This window comes from Bubalus kerabau, chromosome 1 (assembly GCF_029407905.1).
Source record: "Bubalus kerabau isolate K-KA32 ecotype Philippines breed swamp buffalo chromosome 1, PCC_UOA_SB_1v2, whole genome shotgun sequence".
Lineage (NCBI taxonomy): Eukaryota > Metazoa > Chordata > Mammalia > Artiodactyla > Bovidae > Bubalus > Bubalus kerabau.
In genome coordinates this window covers 95,054,526-95,071,615 of record NC_073624.1, presented here as the reverse complement: position 1 = coordinate 95,071,615, position 17,090 = coordinate 95,054,526, and the positions used below count along the sequence as shown (strand labels likewise).

Here is a 17,090-nt window from a genome sequence, read left to right as displayed (position 1 = left end):
TGAACCCTCCTCCCTCCCCATTCCATCCCTCTGGGTCGTCCCAGTGCACCAGCCCCAAGCATCCAGTATCGTGCATCGAACCTAGACTGGCAACTCGTTTCATACATGATATTTTACATGTTTCAATGCCATTCTCTGAATTGTATTCTAAAGATACAACAAGATATCTGGAAATTGCTTTTCAATATATTAAGGTTAATGAGGAATTGCATGGTAGCATGGAAGAAATAAGGCTGACCATGAGACAATAATTCTTATAAAATCGACTAATAGATATTCAGAGACTCATTTATATTGCAGTTCTATGCTCCTATTTGTGGGACATTTTTAGGGAGCAAAAAAGTCATATTTAACTTCAGTAATTAATGACAAATACTAAGTTATAGGAAAAGCAATAGGTATTTTGCTTTCTGGGATCTCTGGCTAGTGAGTGAAACACCATGGGAGAAGAACTCTACATTTCACACATGAGCATTACATGGACAACCTTTGTGTAAGTTGCTGACTAACTCCCAGCTCAGTGAGTTGAGACTAGTCTTACTGTACTCAGAGCTGTCAAAGCTGGAAGGCAGGAGAAATTTTCCCTGACTAAAGGAAACCAAATATGCAATCTTCACATTTTACAACTTTTCTAATAAACCAGATATGATCTCACTCTTTGTAAAGCCTGGCCCTTCCCAACCTGCAGGCTCACCTTCCAGGACTGAGCCCAGCCCATTTTCTCTGTATATAAGCTGCTGCTGGGAAGCTCCTCTTACAGACCTGCTCCTCTCAGCTCTGCACTGCACCCCTTGCTCTTTCCTCAGTCTCTGCTTCTTCAGGAACCATGTCTTGCAAATCCATTGTGAAGACCCAAAGCATCAGCCACAAGGGCTTCAGTGCCGGCTCAGCCAGAGTCCCTGGGGTGTGCCGCTCTGGCTTCAGCAGCGTGTCCCTGTCCCGCTCCAGGGGCAGTGGCGGCCTCGCTGGAGTGTGTGGAGGAGCTGGCTTTGGCAGCCGCAGCCTCTATGTCCTGGGGGGCTCCAAGAGGATCTCCATCGCAGGGGGCAGCTGTGTCATCGGTGGTGGCTATGGCGGCAGAATTGGAGCTGGCTATGGCTTCGGGGGTGGAGCCGGGAGTGGATTTGGTTTCGGTGCTGGGGCTGGTAGTGGCTTTGGGCTCGGTGGTGGAGCTGGCTTCGGAGGTGGCTTCGGTGGTCCTGGCTTCCCTGTGTGCCCCCCTGGAGGCATCCAAGAGGTCACTGTCAACCAGAGTCTCCTGACTCCCCTCAACCTGCAAATCGACCCCACCATCCAGCGGGTGAGGACTGAGGAGCGGGAGCAGATCAAGACCCTCAACAACAAGTTTGCCTCCTTCATCGACAAGGTGAGCTGGGAGCATCTGCCCCAGTGAGGGTTGCAGAGTGCCCAAGAGAGCCAACTAAGAGACCTGTTCTACCGGAGGGGAGACTCGGGGAAGAAGTGGGTGGGACTCAGGCGAGCTCTCCACTGGGATGCAGGACAGCCTACATGTGGACCCCAGGCAGAAGGTGATGGAAATAATTTATAACTACTCATCCCTCACATGGCCCCATTCCTGCCAAGGAAATAGTCACAGTTCTTGATAATCCTGAAGGAAAGAACAGAAAATAAGAGAATGCAATGAGATGGCTTGATCTTCTGGATGGTCTAAGAAAGTTAAAAGGGTATTGAAGTGGAAACTGCATTTGAGTCATAGATGGATGCTGGATGGAGGAAAGAAAGCAAAAAAACAAAAGGGAATTTGAGGAAAAACAACTCAAGTTTATATCCATAGAAATACTCACCTGTAGAACCAGAAAATGAGCCATAAGGGACTTTGTATCAGCCGGATTCATGCACTATATGGGAAACAAGATTAAATCCAACCATTAATAGAATTGGAATCTAATCATTAGACTATAAACATCTGATATCCCTTTAACTGAGGCATGTGCTTTGTGAAAGCTCTGTGCAATATGAGAAAAATGCTATGATAAAGTACATTTGTGCTTGTTCTTGTCACGAGGAAGACAGGAAGGGTTGAAAGTCACTGACTGACAGTCTCCATAAGTGAGAGGGAGGGAACATCTGACAGCTCCCTGGGGAAACTTGGCCATGAGACCTGTGTGGTGTGAAGCTAAAGAGTCAGGGGAGCAGAACTGTCATCCTCTGTACAGGCTCTGGAGCAGCCCAGCACCACCAGACCACCAGATCGGCCTGGGGACTTGTCAACTCACAGATAACCATCTTGTTTCCCTGCAGGTCCGATTCCTGGAGCAGCAGAACAAGGTCCTGGACACCAAGTGGACCCTGCTGCAGGAGCAGGGCACCAGGACCGTGAGGCAGAACCTGGAGCCTTTGTTTGAGCAGTACATCAACAACCTCAGGAGACAGCTGGATAGTATCCTTGGGGAGAGAGGCCGCCTGGACTCGGAGCTCAGGGGGATGCAGGACACAGTGGAGGACTTCAAGAACAAGTGAGTGACAGGGGAGAAAACACCTTAGATTCCTGAAGCCCACACTTCGGTCTGTTAGATGACCAGGTCCAAATGAGGGCATGATTCTTAATAAAACATGTCAATAGACATGACATTACAGTTGTTACTAAACACAAACCCTGAAGAACAAAAGGGCCATAAAAGTTGAATGGGAAGAGTAACGAGTAAAGAAATTAGAAACCACAAATTACAACCTTTAGGCTTATTGACAGAAGTCTCATTTGTATATATCCGTTCTGGGAAGCAGAGATCTCAGGCTGCTTTTTCTTGTATCATCTTCACCCCTGACTCAATTGGATTTTATTCCTTTTAATTCCAGATACGAAGATGAAATCAACAAACGCACAGCAGCCGAGAATGAGTTTGTGAAGTTGAAGAAGGTGAGATTGAGTCAGATCAGGGGTTCATGGCCCTTTCCTGAAGGAGAGGAGTCTGAGAAAAGAATCACTGAGGAGACTAAAACAGGAGCAGACTGGGTAGGAGGGTTCATCTGATCCCAGGCTGTTTGCTTCTTCCCCAGGATGTGGATATTGCCTACATGAACAAGGTTGAACTACAAGCCAAGGTAGACGCTCTCACAGATGAGATCAACTTCCTGAGAACCTTCTATGATGCTGTAAGTATCTCTCTACATTCTGTTTTATTGCCTTTAAAGAGATTTGTTAAGAGTGGAATATCTTTGGTCTGCTGCTGATGCTGTTAAGTCGCCTCAGTCGTGTCCGACTCTGTGTGACCCCATAGACGGCAGCCCACCAGGCTCCCCCGTCCCTGGGATTCTCCAGGCAAGAACACTGGAGTGGGTTGTCATTTCCTTCTCCAGTGCATGAAAGTGAAAAGTGAAAGTGAAGTCACTCAGTCATGTCTGACTCCTAGCGACCCCATGGATTGCAGCCTACCAGGCTCCTCTGTCCATGGGATTTTCCAGGCCAGAGTACTGGAGTGGGTTGCCTTTGCCTAGGTACCTCTAAACATCATGACCAAAGATGATTGGATGATCTCTTGTTCTGCAGGAACTGGCTCAGATGCAAACCCACATCTCAGACACTTCTGTGGTCCTCTCCATGGACAACAACCGCAACCTGGACCTGGACAGCATCATCGCTGAAGTCAAAGCCCAATATGAGGAGATCGCTCAGAGGAGCCGGGCTGAGGCTGAGTCCTGGTACCAGTCCAAGGTGAGTGGTGAGGCAGCAGCTGATGAAGAATCCCTGTGCCTCCTCTGTGAACATCAATGAGGCTGTAGACTTCAGTGGGGAAACTACAACTAAGCAGTGGGGGACCTCTCAGGGTAGACCTTTTGGGTAATTATACCAGAGTCTCGTAGGTCAAAGAACCCAAGTTAGGATGAAAGCTAATGTAGATCAAGGTGAGTGACCTTTGTTTTAGCTTTATTTCAATGTTGACTCTCAGCAAGAGTACAGAACATTGCTTGTCCTGAAGAGAACCAGTCAGTCAGTGGTCTTACCAAGAATGATGTGTGATTAGTGAAGAGCGTCAATGACCTAGTAACACCAGTTTTCTTTAAATGTCTTATGGAAAACCATTAGATTCTATTTTGAAAACCTTGATTAGTGTCCTGTGAAGCCCATGGACAGCCCCCTTGTCTCCCTCTGGTTCACAGTACGAGGAGCTGCGGGTGACGGCGGGCAGACACGGGGATGACCTGCGCAACACCAAGCAGGAGATCTCTGAGATCAACCGCGTGATCCAGAGGCTGAGATCTGAGATTGACCACGTCAAGAAGCAGGTACAGTGGGGACCATGGAAGAGAAAAGCATCCTTTCCTTCCTAGACCATCAGGTATCATCAACCATCATGTGGGAAATTTCTGGGAACTGAGGGAAAAGCAGGGAGAGAAGGCCGTGTATTTCCTCTCTGGGAGAGTTTCCCCAGGTTGGAGAGATGGAGCCCAACTCAAGAGCAGGAAACAAACTCAAGATAGGCCAAATCTCTACTGGTCACTGGGACAAAGATACACTCTACAGGCATTAAAATGAGATTCCACAAGTGGAGTGATTGAGTTGATAATTCAAGCTGCAAGTTGACAAAGAAGAGTTTAGGACAGAAAGTGTGGAGGAGAATGCTGCATATATGCTCAGATTCATTATAAAAAGAATCTGAGAAAAGACACAGGAAAAATGAGGGTTGTCCAAAACTGTGAAGAGGAAGGAAGGCAATGTCTCGACAGCTTAAGATGAAATCATCTCCTCACTGAGGATGTTTGTGGCTTTCTATAAATTATTGTACATCCACATGAACTTACCGAAACTGTCAACATTCAACACAATTCAGTGGGTCCGTTTCTTCCTTTGTTCCCTGGTCTTTGGTCTGCTGTGGTATTGTCTAGCCCATCATCATTTGGGTGGTTAACACAGAAGGGAATAGAATTTCTTAAGTTGCTCCTAGAATAGTTAAGGTTTGCAGCACTGAGAAAAACTGGACAAAACGAATCAAACCTCCTTTTCCACGAGACCTGGGCTCTAGAGCTCTTCCTCACTGGGAAAGTACAGCTATGTTTCCTCTGCCCTGGAGTCCAGATTCAGGTTCTGCCCTCCTCCCCTCTAGTGCACCAGCCTGCAATCCGCCATCGCCGACGCCGAGCAGCGTGGGGAGCTGGCCCTCAAGGACGCCAGGATCAAGCTGGCTGACCTGGAGGACGCCCTGCAGAAGGCCAAGCAGGACATGGCCCGGCTGCTGAAGGAGTACCAGGAGCTCATGAATGTCAAGCTGGCCCTGGACGTGGAGATTGCCACCTACAGGAAGCTGCTGGAAGGCGAGGAGTGCAGGTGAGTAACTCACAGCCTCCGCAACCATCTGGCTCCATCTCCAAGAAGTCCTGCCAATGAGCCCAAGTGGAAGGCGCTCTAGCGGTGGTCATAGTGCTACTGCCAGGAGAGCACTGAGAAGGCAGGCTCCTGGGGACTCTCCTCACACGGAGGCTTCCCATGCGGGGCCAGCTGTGGCTCTGGGTCTCATCGTGGCTGTGTCTTCTGTCTCCTAGGCTGAGTGGGGAAGGCGTTGGACAAGTCAACATCTGTAAGTGCCTTCACCTGCCCCCATCCCGTGCCCTTGTGTCCCTCTGACTGGACTCTGTGTGGCAGAGTGAGCTCACCATCCTGTCCTGACCTCGTCCCTTTGCCTCCACAGCCGTGGTGCAGTCCACTGTCTCTGGTGGCTATGGTGGTGCCAGCGGTCTCGGCAGTGGCTTAGGCGTGAGTGGAGGAAGTGGCTACTCCTACGGCAGCGGTCACAGCCTTGGAGGTGGCTTCAGTTCTGGCAGTGGCAGAGCCATAGGGTGTGGCTTCGGCTCCTCTGGGGGCAGCAGTTCCACCATCAAATACACTACCACCACCTCCTCCTCCAGCAGGAAGGGCTACAAGCACTGAAGTCCTGTCTTGGGCTCAAGCTCCCACAATGTCTCAGGCTCCCTCTCCAGTTTCACCACCCTCTCCTCTAGTTGCTTCCTGTTTTCTACTCTCTTCATCTCTTACTTTAATTTAGAACTGAAGTTATTGAGTGCCTTCATCTCCCTCTGCCAATACCTGCTCTACCTGAGCTTCCATTGTTCACCATCAGAAATTGACTACTTGGTCCTAGTCCAGACAGGGAATCCTCCTTGCTTTCCACTGGCCCAGGAAGTCCCGTCTCAGAGGTGTTGTGTTTCTCCATTTCAGTGATTGTGAAAGCAGGAGTGACTGGTTCTTTGATGTACAGGGTCTGTATTTCTGTGTTGCTTCCTCTGCTCCTTGCTCACTTGTATTGCTAAATAAAGCAGATTTATCATATAATGTGTGGTTTCACATAGTTTTTCTTTGTTGCCAATGGATCTTGAGGTTTTAATCTGATAAATGCCTTCTCAGGAGTGAAGCATACTCCCAGTCCCCATTGTGCTTCACTCTCCTCCTTTAGAGAACTTCAACAGACAGCAATTTAACATCCTGATGCCAGGAGTCCTCCGAGAACAGCTTGGCATGTGGAATGGGAGGGATCTGGGTCCATCATAGTAAAGTCTGGTTTTACTGCTCAGATTAGGTCTCAGCAGTTTAGTTTCTCTGACTTGTCTCTATGATTCTACCTCCTTCTGCCACAGTAGTTATCCATATTCCTCAGAGAATCATATTACACTCTAATTAGATCAGAAGAACACTGACCAGAGTGTAAGATGTCTGATTTATATTTTAAATTGCCTTATGATCATAAGCCTGACAACATGTATCAGGTGTAATTTAAAAGTATATACTTCTGAACTGAAAGTATGCTTTTAGCAATGTATCCCGAGGAAACAGTACAAATGCAAGGACTTGTACTTCTGGGAAATGAATCCCAATAAAGTTTCACCTGGGAAATAATGGAAACATTGGTTAATTTCCAGGATCTACAGACTCAGAAACAAAATGCAGGTGCTGATTTTTTAAAGTATGGAGACAAAATAGGAATGGGAAGGCCTTTTTCCTCACCCCAAAAGCCTCTCAGAGAGACTCAAAGAGGTTGAGTCTTTGCCACTCCAAAGACATGGCCTTGCATTCTCTCTCAGCTGTGTCTTGGCTTCCTCTGACTTTCTGAATGGGTAAGAAAACTCTCAGATACAGTGCAAGGTTGGTCTGAGAGTCAGGCAATGTTCCTGAGATTTAGTAATTGTTTCCAGTCTGTTTTGTCTGCAGCCCTAATCTCAGATATGTCTCAGATGATGTCCACCTAATACCATGCAAGTTCTCTTCTGAAGAATCGAGGAGATATGTCTGATTCCACAAATGGGGAGGAGTGTATGCAAAGGTGATTCTGGAGCATCTTTCAGTGGCAAAAAGTGAAGAAATAGTCACAGAAGACACTGAAAGAGCTATTAGTAGACAAACTGAAACTTCTTGAGCCATACATAAATAGATAAATAAATAATATTTGGATTAAAACCCAATTATGAAATAATTATTCACGATATCTACATCGACAAAACAGACTGGCAGGGTTCCTCAAAACTTTCTAAGTCATGAAGACAAGGAAAATCTGACAAACTCTGTTAAACCAGGAAGGGTCTAAGGAGACACAATGACTAAATGAAACATAGTTATTATGGAAAACATTAAGGCAAGGGGTTCAAGTATCATCTGTATTTTTTACTAATTTTAATACAAAATTATAAAACAAACAAGGTAAAGAAAGAGACAGAGTCACAAAGAAACAGAAAGACAGTTGGAGGGACAGAAATACAGAGAAATCATTGAATGGCTAATGATAAAACAATAATATTGACAATCTCATGTTGGTTTTAACTCCAGTAAACTGTATTTTTTTAATCTGTGCACTTCCTAAATCTTTTGATGTTGAACCTTGTTATTTCAAAAGAGAAAGTGTGTTCCCCATGATGTCCTCACTGTATGACATCTGAAATTAAATGTGGTTACTATTTTGGTATTAAGGAAGAAAAGGATCAATCTCTTGATTAATGTCCATGAGATTAAAACTTTCAGATTGATTTCTTTTGCTCTTTGAGGGCTAAATAGGAAGAAACATTTTTTCTATTGAAACAGTAAAGTCTTGCTTTTGAAGTAAGGAAGGACTCGGCAGTACCAAAGGTTGTTAGATACTAGATTTGACTCCTAAGGAGGCTAGTCAATTGCTTCCTCCAGTATGGGGTCAAGGTACCTGGAAAATACAGAAAATACATCTTTTTCATAACAGTCTCAAGTAGAAGAACTTTTCCTGCTTAGAAGCTATATCCAAAGTTCACCTTACCTGAATCTTCTGTGATCCAGGATGATCACTTGTGAGCTATACAAGGTAGATTCTAGCTATGTTGGCTAGAATCCCCAGCACAGACTAATGAATGACATCACAGTTGGTGGCGGCACAGGCTGTGGCACAAGCAGAAGAGGGAACATTTCCAAAGGTCCTGAGAGCAAATTGGTCTTCTCTGCCCGCTGCATGCCCCAGGAGGCATTCCCTACAGACTCCCTGATAACTAACTCTTCATCATACTTGTCCTTGAGAATAGCTAACAGTAGACCTCAGGATGGGAGGAAAAGGTGTTGAGGAGTCCATCTTTGAGAGCAACTGGATATCTTGGACAATGACTTTCTCTAGGCCATCTCTTCTCTTCAAGGCTGTCACCTTGAAGACTCCAGGGATGTCCCTTCAACACTAGAAAGAGAGTTCAGTTCAGTTCAGTTCAGTCGCTCAGTCGTGTCCGACTCTTTGGGATCCCATGAATCGCAGCATGCCAGGCCTCTCTGTCCATCACCAACTCCCGTAGTTCATCGAACTCATGTCCATCGAGTCGGTGATGCCATCCAGCAATCTCATCCTCTGTTGTCCCCTTCTTTTCCTGCCCCCAATCCCTCCCAGCATCAGAGTCTTTTCCAATGAGTCAATTCTTCCCATGAGGTGGCCAAAGTATTGGAGTTTCGGCTTCAGCATCAGTCCTTCCAATGAACACCCAGGACTGATCTCCTTTAGGACGGACTGGTTGGATCTCCTTGCAGTCCAAGAGACTCTCAAGAGTCTTCTCCAACACCACAGTTCAAAAGCATCAATTCTTTGGCGCTCAGCTTTCTTCACAGTCCAACTCACATCCATACATGACCACAGGAAAAACTATAGCCTTGACTAGACAGACCTTTGTTGGCAAAGTAATGTCTCAGCTTTTGAATGTGCTATCTAGGTTGCTCATAACTTTCCTTCCAAGGAGAAAGCGTCTTTTAATTTCATGGCTGCAATCACCATATGCAGTGATTTTGGAGCTCAGAAAAATAAAGTCTGATACTGTTTCCACTGTTTCCCCATCTATCTGCCATGAAGTGATGGGACCAGATGCCATGATCTTCGTTTTCTGAATGTTGAGATTTAAGCCAACTTTTTCACTCTCCTCTTTCACTTTCATCAAGAGGCTTTTGAGTTCCTCTTCACTTTCTGCCATAAGGGTGGTGTCATCTGCATATCTGAGGTTATTGATATCTCTCCCTGCAATCTCCATTCCAGCTTGTGCTTCTTCCAGCCCTGTGTTTCTCATGATGTACTCTGCATATAAGTTAAATAAGCAGGGAGACAATATACAGCCTTGACATACTCCTTTTTCTATTTGGAACCAGTCTGTTGTTCCATGTCCAGTTCTAACTGTTGCTTCCTGACCTGCATATAGGTTTCTCAAGAGGCAGGTCAGGTGGTCTGGTATTCCCATCTCTTTCAGAATTTTCCACAGTTTCTTGTGATCCACACAGTCAAAGGCTTTGGCATAGTCAATAAAGCAGAAATAGATGTTTTTCTGGAACTCTCTTGCTTTTTTGATGATCCAGCAGATGTTGGCAATTTGATCTCTGGTTCCTCTGCCTTTTCTAAAACCAGCTTGAACATCTGGAAGTTCACGGTTCACATACTGTTGAAGCCTGGCTTGGAGAATTTTGAGCATTACTTTACTAGCGTGTGAGATGAGTGCAATTGTGCGGTAGTTTGAGCATTCTTTGGCATTGCCTTTCTTTGGGACTGGAATGAAAGCTGACCTTTTCCAGTCCTGTGACCACTGCTGAGTTTTCCAAATTTGCTGGCATATTGAGTGCAGCACTTTCACAGCATCATCTTTCAGGATTTGGAATAGCTCAACTGGAATTCCATCACCTCCACTAGCTTTGTTCGTAGTGATGCTTTCTAAGGCCCACTTGACTTCACATTCCAGGATGTCTGGCTCTAGGTCAGTGATCACACCATCGTCATTATCTGGGTCATGAAGCTCTTCTATACAGTTCTTCTGTGTATTCTTGCCACCTCTTCTTAATATTTTCTGCTTCTGTTAGGTCCATACCATTCCTGTCCTTTATCGAACCCATCTTTGCATGAAATGTTCCCTTGGTATCTCTAATTTTCTTGAAGAGATCTCTAGTCTTTCCCATTCTGTTGTTTCCCTCTATTTCTTTGCATTGATTGCTGAGGAAGGCTTTCTTATCTCTCCTAGCTATTCTTTGGAACTCTGCATTCAGATGTTTATATCTTTCCTTTTCTCCTTTGCTTTTTGCTTCTCTTCTTTTCACAGCTATTTGTAAGGCCTCCTCAGACAGCCATTTTGCGTTTTTGCATTTCTTTTCCATGGGGATGGTCTTGATCCCTGTCTCCTGTACAATGTCATGAACCTCCATCCATAGTTCATCAGGCACTCTATCAGATCTAGTCCCTTAAATCTACTTCTCACTTCCACTGTATAATCATAAGGGATTTGATTTAGGTCAAACCTGAATGGTCTAGTGGTTTTCCCCACTTTCTTCAATTTAAGTCTGAATTTGGCAATAAGGAGTTCATGATCTGAGCCATAGTCAGCTCCTGGTCTTGTTTTTGCTGACTGTATAGAGCTTCTCCATCTTTGGTTGCAAAGAATGTAATCAATCTGATTTTGGTGTTGACCTGGTGGTGTCCATGTGTAGAGTCTTCTCTTGTGTTGTTAGAAGAGGGTGTTTGCTATGACCAGTGCGTTCTCTTGGCAAAACTCTATTAGCCTTTGCCCTGCTTCATTCCGTACTCCAAGGCCAAATTTGCCTGTTACTCCAGGTGTTTCTTGACTTCCTACTTTTGCATTTCAGTTCCCTATAATGAAAAGGACATCTTTTTTGGGTGTTAGTTCTAAAATGTCTTGTAGGTCTTCATAGAACTGTTCAACTTTAGCTTCTTCAGCGTTACTGGTCGGGGCATAGGCTTGGATTACTGTGATATTGAATGGTTTGCCTTGACAACGAACAGAGATTATTCTGTTGTTTTTGAGATTGCATCCAAGTACTGCATTTCAGACTCTTTTGTTGACCATGATGGCTACTCCATTTCTTCCATTTCTTCTAAGGGATTCCAGCCCACTATATCTATATAGTAGATATAATGGTCATCTGAGTTAAATTCACCCATTCCAGTCCATTTTAGTCCATTCGCTGATTCCTAGAATGTCGACGTTCACTCTTGACATCTCCTGTTTGACCACTTCCAATTTGTCTTGATTCATGGACCTGACATTCCAGGTTCCTATGCGATACTGCTCTTTACAGCATCGGAACTTGCTTCTATCACCAGTCCCATCCACAGCTGGGTATTGTTTTTGCTTTGGCTCCATCCCTTCATTCTTTCTGGAGTTATTTCTCCACTGATCTCCAGTAACATATTGGGCACCTACCGACCCGGGCAGTTCCCCTTTCAGTATCCTATCATTTTGCCTTTTCACACTGTTCATGGGGTTCTCAAGGCAAGAATACTGAAGTGGCTTGCCATTCCTTTCTCCAGTGGACCATATTCCGTCAGACCTCTCCACCATGACCCTCCCGTCTTGGGTGGCCCCACACGGCATGGCCTAGTTTCATTGAGTTAGACAAGGCTGTGGTCTGTGTGATCAGATTGGCTAGTTTTCTGTGATTATGGTTTCAGTGTGTCTGCCATCTGATGCCCTCTCGCAACACCTACCGTCTTTCTTGGGTTTTTCTCACCTTGGACATGGGGTATCTCTTCACGGCTGCTCCAGCAAAGTGCAGCCACTGCTCTTTACCTTGGACAAGAGGTATCTCCTCACTGCCGCCCTTCCTGACCTTGGACGTGGGGTTGTTCCTCTCGACCGCTGCCCCTGACATCGGACGTGGAGTAGCTCCTCTTGGCCACCGCCCCTGACCTCGGACGCGGGGTAGCTCCTCTCGGCCGCTGCCCCTGACCTTGGACCTGGCGTAGCTCCTCTCAGCCCCTCCTGTGCAGATGCAGCAGAAAGGGAGTAGCGGTGGGAAATCATCCTCTTTCGTCTTAGAGCAGGTCCACTCAAATGTGCCATTTTCTCCAATACTCTTATTGTCCCCATTCTTCTCATGCAACTGTAGCAGCTCCTTTTTGAAGTGCATTGCCATCCATATCTGTACTTCCTCACTTAAGAAACTTCCCTCCAACCAATGTAATAATGGAAAATCTTTTTTCCTGCTTCTATTTGCAACCACAAGGCTAGAGTTAATCTGGAGTCTCATATTGTTGTGAAAGGGAAAGACACTCAGCTGTGTCCAACTCTTTGCAACCCCATGGACTACACAGGCCATGGAATTCTCCATTCTGGAATACTGGAGTGGCTAGCCTTTCCCTTCTCCAGGGGAATCTTCCCAACCCAGGGATAGAACCCAGGTCTCCTACGTTGCAGGCAGATTCTTTATCAGTTGAGCCACAAGGGAAGCCCAAGAATACTGGAGTGGGTACCCTATCCTTTTCCCAGTGGATCTTCCTGACCCAAGAATCAAAATGGGTCTCCTGCATTGCAGGCCAATTCTTTACCAACTGAGCTATCAGGGAAGCCTGGATATCAGGTTTGTTGTAGGACAGAGCGAATAAGGAATACACCATTCACAGCTAAGCTTTTCAGATATAGTAAAAAGAAATATAGTTATAAAATCATCCTATATTCTCCCATTTGAATTTGAAATATATCTACAAACTTCTGATTTAAGTATTTTCTAATATGTTTTCACATATTTCTAGATCTGTATTTTGAAAAGACTTCAAACCTAGAAGAACCCAGTAACAATGAACATCCATAGCATACAAATTCTAGCTTATAAATATCATTTCCCAAAAAAGGCACCTTAGCTACTCACAGAAATGACTGATTCCATGTCTGCTGCAAGGTAAGTACAAGGTAACTTGAGACTTCTCTTCCTTGTCAACAAAGAAGCTGTCAGAACCCAATGGGGCCCTGTCAAAAGGACCCAGAAGAAAATCTGAACTCAAGTGGCATAAAATGGGACAGTTTAAGTACCCCAAATATTTAATGCCTGCATTGGACAGAAACATATTGAATATATTTTTTGAACTATGGATTTACAACCATACAAAACCAAAATAACAAACAAACAAAACTTTTTCAATTATATTTGGAAATTATGGTGGTCCCAATTCACCGTTATGAAAATTACAAAATTATAAGAAAGAAGCACTTATTCTGCCTTTCCTGTCTGAATACAATACATATTACTATCTAAAAAGTAAACAATAAAGATTTCTTCTTTATAGATGACTCCCAATTGATAAGTGAGGAGGAGAGATGTTAAATTCAAAATTACAAATTTGCAACCTCTAATGAATAATCAATGTGGGACTTGACCAATGAATGGTAAAATATTGGATGACAAATTTATTTGGCACTTTTTAATGGAGGGATAAGGCTGGAACTACAGCTCTACACTACAGATCAGTCTTAACATCACTAAACTGGACAGCTAGTGTTATGTGCCTCACAAGCTGAGGCCATATGGGCACACAGGACCAACTGGGACATAATCTTACCTGAAACAATGGGAAAAGTCTAATTAACTCATGTAACTACTATATAGGAAAAACTGGGGTTAGAAGTTACGTGGCACCAATAGGAAACAACAAACCAAATCAAGTGTAGACATACTAGAGAAAAAAACAATTTTTCTACAAATCAATGGTGTTAAAAAGGGATCTATTACAGTATGAAAGAATCTGAACAGACCCAAGAATCTAGTTAGGATGTTGCTTCTAGTAAACCAGCATAAAAAGACATCTTTGAAATAATCAGAGAAGTGTGGACATAAATGGACATTTGGTTTCATTATGAAGCAGCTGTTGCTACAGATACAAAACTGTTATACAGTTAGATTAAAAAGTCATCCTTTCTTAGGCACACTTGCAAATACTGACAATTGAAATGACTTAATGTCTTAATTTTCTTGACAATACATCAACAAAAAAAGTAGAAGATTTCAATAAGAGAAGTAGGGGAATTAGATGAGACAATACTGAGAAATATGGATAAGTGTTTAACCTGGGAGATTGGTACATGGCTGTTTACATACTATTCTCTCTCATTGTATCCACTGGACTTCCAATGATACAAATTTTGATTAAGGAGTAAAGGAGGTTGTTCCACTGAGAAGAACACTAATATATTTGGGAATGAAATTTCTGATGATGGCAAATCTGATGTATCATAGACAGCTTTCAGGTGACCCCATCAGGCTCAGGAGGGGGGCCCTGAGCAATGATGTCTTCATTGAACCCAATAGTTTCCATGCAGTGCAAGAAAGGAAAAGTAATATTTCTAGCAGCAATTATTACTTAATATTTTAAATGCTATGTGTTTTAAATATAAATATATGAATGGGAAACTTCTGAATGTAGCTGAAATGGAGGCATCTTTCTTTCTTAGAAATTGCCTTAAACCAAACAAGAACAAGAATCATAAAAGTAATCTCCACCCTCAGCCACCAAAAGGAAAACATCTTAAATTCCTTCAATTAAAAAAAAAAAAAAAGAATACAAAATCCTTCCTACAGAAAGAGAGAAAACAATCACAGATGTTGGGAAAACTCAGAGAGAAGATGTCTTCAATGCACGTCTCAGAAAATCTGGTGAAGAACACTCTCAAAAACAGATGGATCAAAACTAAACAATGTGGGAAACAAAGAAGAACAGTACACAAAGCTAACCCTGAGGTCTCCCATTGCCAGGCACCTCTGACTCATGCAACTCTTACTGCATGAATGTGAAGAACACGTCCTCAGGTGCATATCCAAGAATCGAAGAATCAGTCTTTGCAACAGTCAGAAGTGGGTGTGTGGGCTATAGGCAGAGCCTATTTGCGCTGAAGTTTCAAGACACAGGGAAGGCAGGGTTGGGTAAGGAATCAGAGGCAATGCCTATTGGCAGCTTGTCATTGGAGAAGCAAAGAAAACTGAGATTGAACTGTGAGCCACTCTGCAGACATCTTCCTTGGCTTGGATGAATTAAAATTAAAAGAACTATTTACACAGCCTGTGTCCTACTGAGAATTCCTGTTATTCTGGTTGTGGCCTGGCCTCTCCTCCCAGAAGACTGTCTGTAAAGGCAAGTCCAGAAGGATCTCAAATCATTCAGAGATGAGCCCTCATTAGGAAGGAACCATTCCAGGACCCACAAAGGACACTTCACATGAAAGCAAACAAATAAACAAGCAAACAAAAAACACAAGGAAAAGGAAAAGCAAGAGGCACTTAGAAAACATTCCATAGCAAGAAGTCACAGTAAACTATTTCCTAAGAGGCAATGAAACAAACATAATGAAATAATAAAGCCAAGGGGCAATAGAGTGAGAAATAGAAGATTAAAATATTAGCTGGCAAACTGCAGATAAGTAGTAGAGAAAAAAAAAAGCCATTGTGGAAATGAAGGCCAGGCTGAAAACAGCACAAGACCTTGCTGATGCACAACAGTGGATCACAGGTAAAGGCGAAGAAAACAACCCATAGGAAATAGCACTCATGAGAACTGAGAGAGAGCAGAGATATGGGAGACGAAGTACATATACCATAAGCATAATTGTAAAAGAGTATATATATATATATATCTCATATATATGTGTATATTCAATATATGTTTTCAGGTGCTTCACACATGCCCTAGGAGAAGCACAGAAATATTTAAGTGAGGTGACTACAAGGATACACAGGGAATGGTAACACCTTTACCTGTCTTACTATATAGGACTGGGAATGGCCTTGAGCATGTAATTCATGTTATTACATATTTGATATTTTAAAATGAATAAGTCGATGTGTAAATATCAATATTATGTATATAAATAGGCATTCTGACATTTATATCTGTAATGTTTAAAGAGATAGCATATTAAGCTTCTAGTTTGAACTGTCAGTTATAAGATACAAGAAAGACTTGAGACCACCTTAAAGAAGATGACACGATGATGCAAATTAACACTCCCACATTGGACAACAGGAAAACATAAATAAAATCATTTCTCTCTTTTTTTTTCTTCACAAATAAACTGTAAGTGGAAAGATGGAGGCTGATTTAATGACCTTCAATATTATAAAAATATAATACATTAAATATATCACCCAAATACAAGATTTATGGAACTTATTAGAATCCTGATTTGGAAAAGCAAGACACAAAATATAAATAACAAAAACAGGCTTTTCCAAGATTGAATAAATACTTCTGCATGTTAATGAACATCTAAGTATTAAGGATATATAAAGGGTTTGTGTAAAAGAGCAACTCATTTACAGATAAATATTGAATTGTATTCTAAAGATGAAAGAAGATATTTGGGAACTGCTTTTCAGTATATTAGACTTGATAGGGAATTGCATGAGAGTGTAGAGGATATAACTCTGACCATGAGAAATTAATTTTTATAAAATCCAGTGATAGGCATACAGAGACCCATTTATATTGCAAATCTACATACCTACCTGTGGGAAATTTTGAGGAAAGCAAAAAAAGTCATGTTTAACTTCTGTAATTAATGACAAACATAATAATTATTATTATAAGAAAATCTAGGCTATTTTGCTCTCCAGGATTTCTGGCTGGTGGGTGAAACATCAGGGCAGATGAGCCTCAGTACATTTCACACACGAGGATTACATGGACAACCTTTGTGTGAGTTGCTGACTAACTCCCAGCTCAGTGAGTTGAGACTAGTCTTACTGTACTCAGAGCTGTCAAAGCTGGAAGGCAGGAGAAATTTTCCCTGACTAAAGGAAACCAAATATGCAATCTTCACATTTCATAACTTTTCTAATAAACCAGATATGATCTCACTCTTTGTAAAGCCTGGCCCTTCCCAACCTGCAGGCT

The 17,090-nt window shown here is 43.2% G+C and overlaps 1 protein-coding gene across 1 annotated transcript; it reads left to right on the top strand.

The window, feature by feature from the left end:
• Positions 1-826: 826 nt before the first annotated feature.
• LOC129654447 (keratin, type II cytoskeletal 6A-like) lies at positions 827-6,270 on the top strand. Its single transcript, XM_055583839.1, has 9 exons — positions 827-1,366; positions 2,263-2,477; positions 2,818-2,878; positions 3,019-3,114; positions 3,509-3,673; positions 4,120-4,245; positions 5,064-5,284; positions 5,500-5,534; positions 5,646-6,270. The coding sequence occupies exons 1-9, from the start codon at positions 827-829 to the stop codon at positions 5,882-5,884; spliced, it is 1,698 nt and encodes a 565-aa protein (XP_055439814.1). The 3' UTR covers positions 5,885-6,270.
• Positions 6,271-17,090: the final 10,820 nt, after the last annotated feature.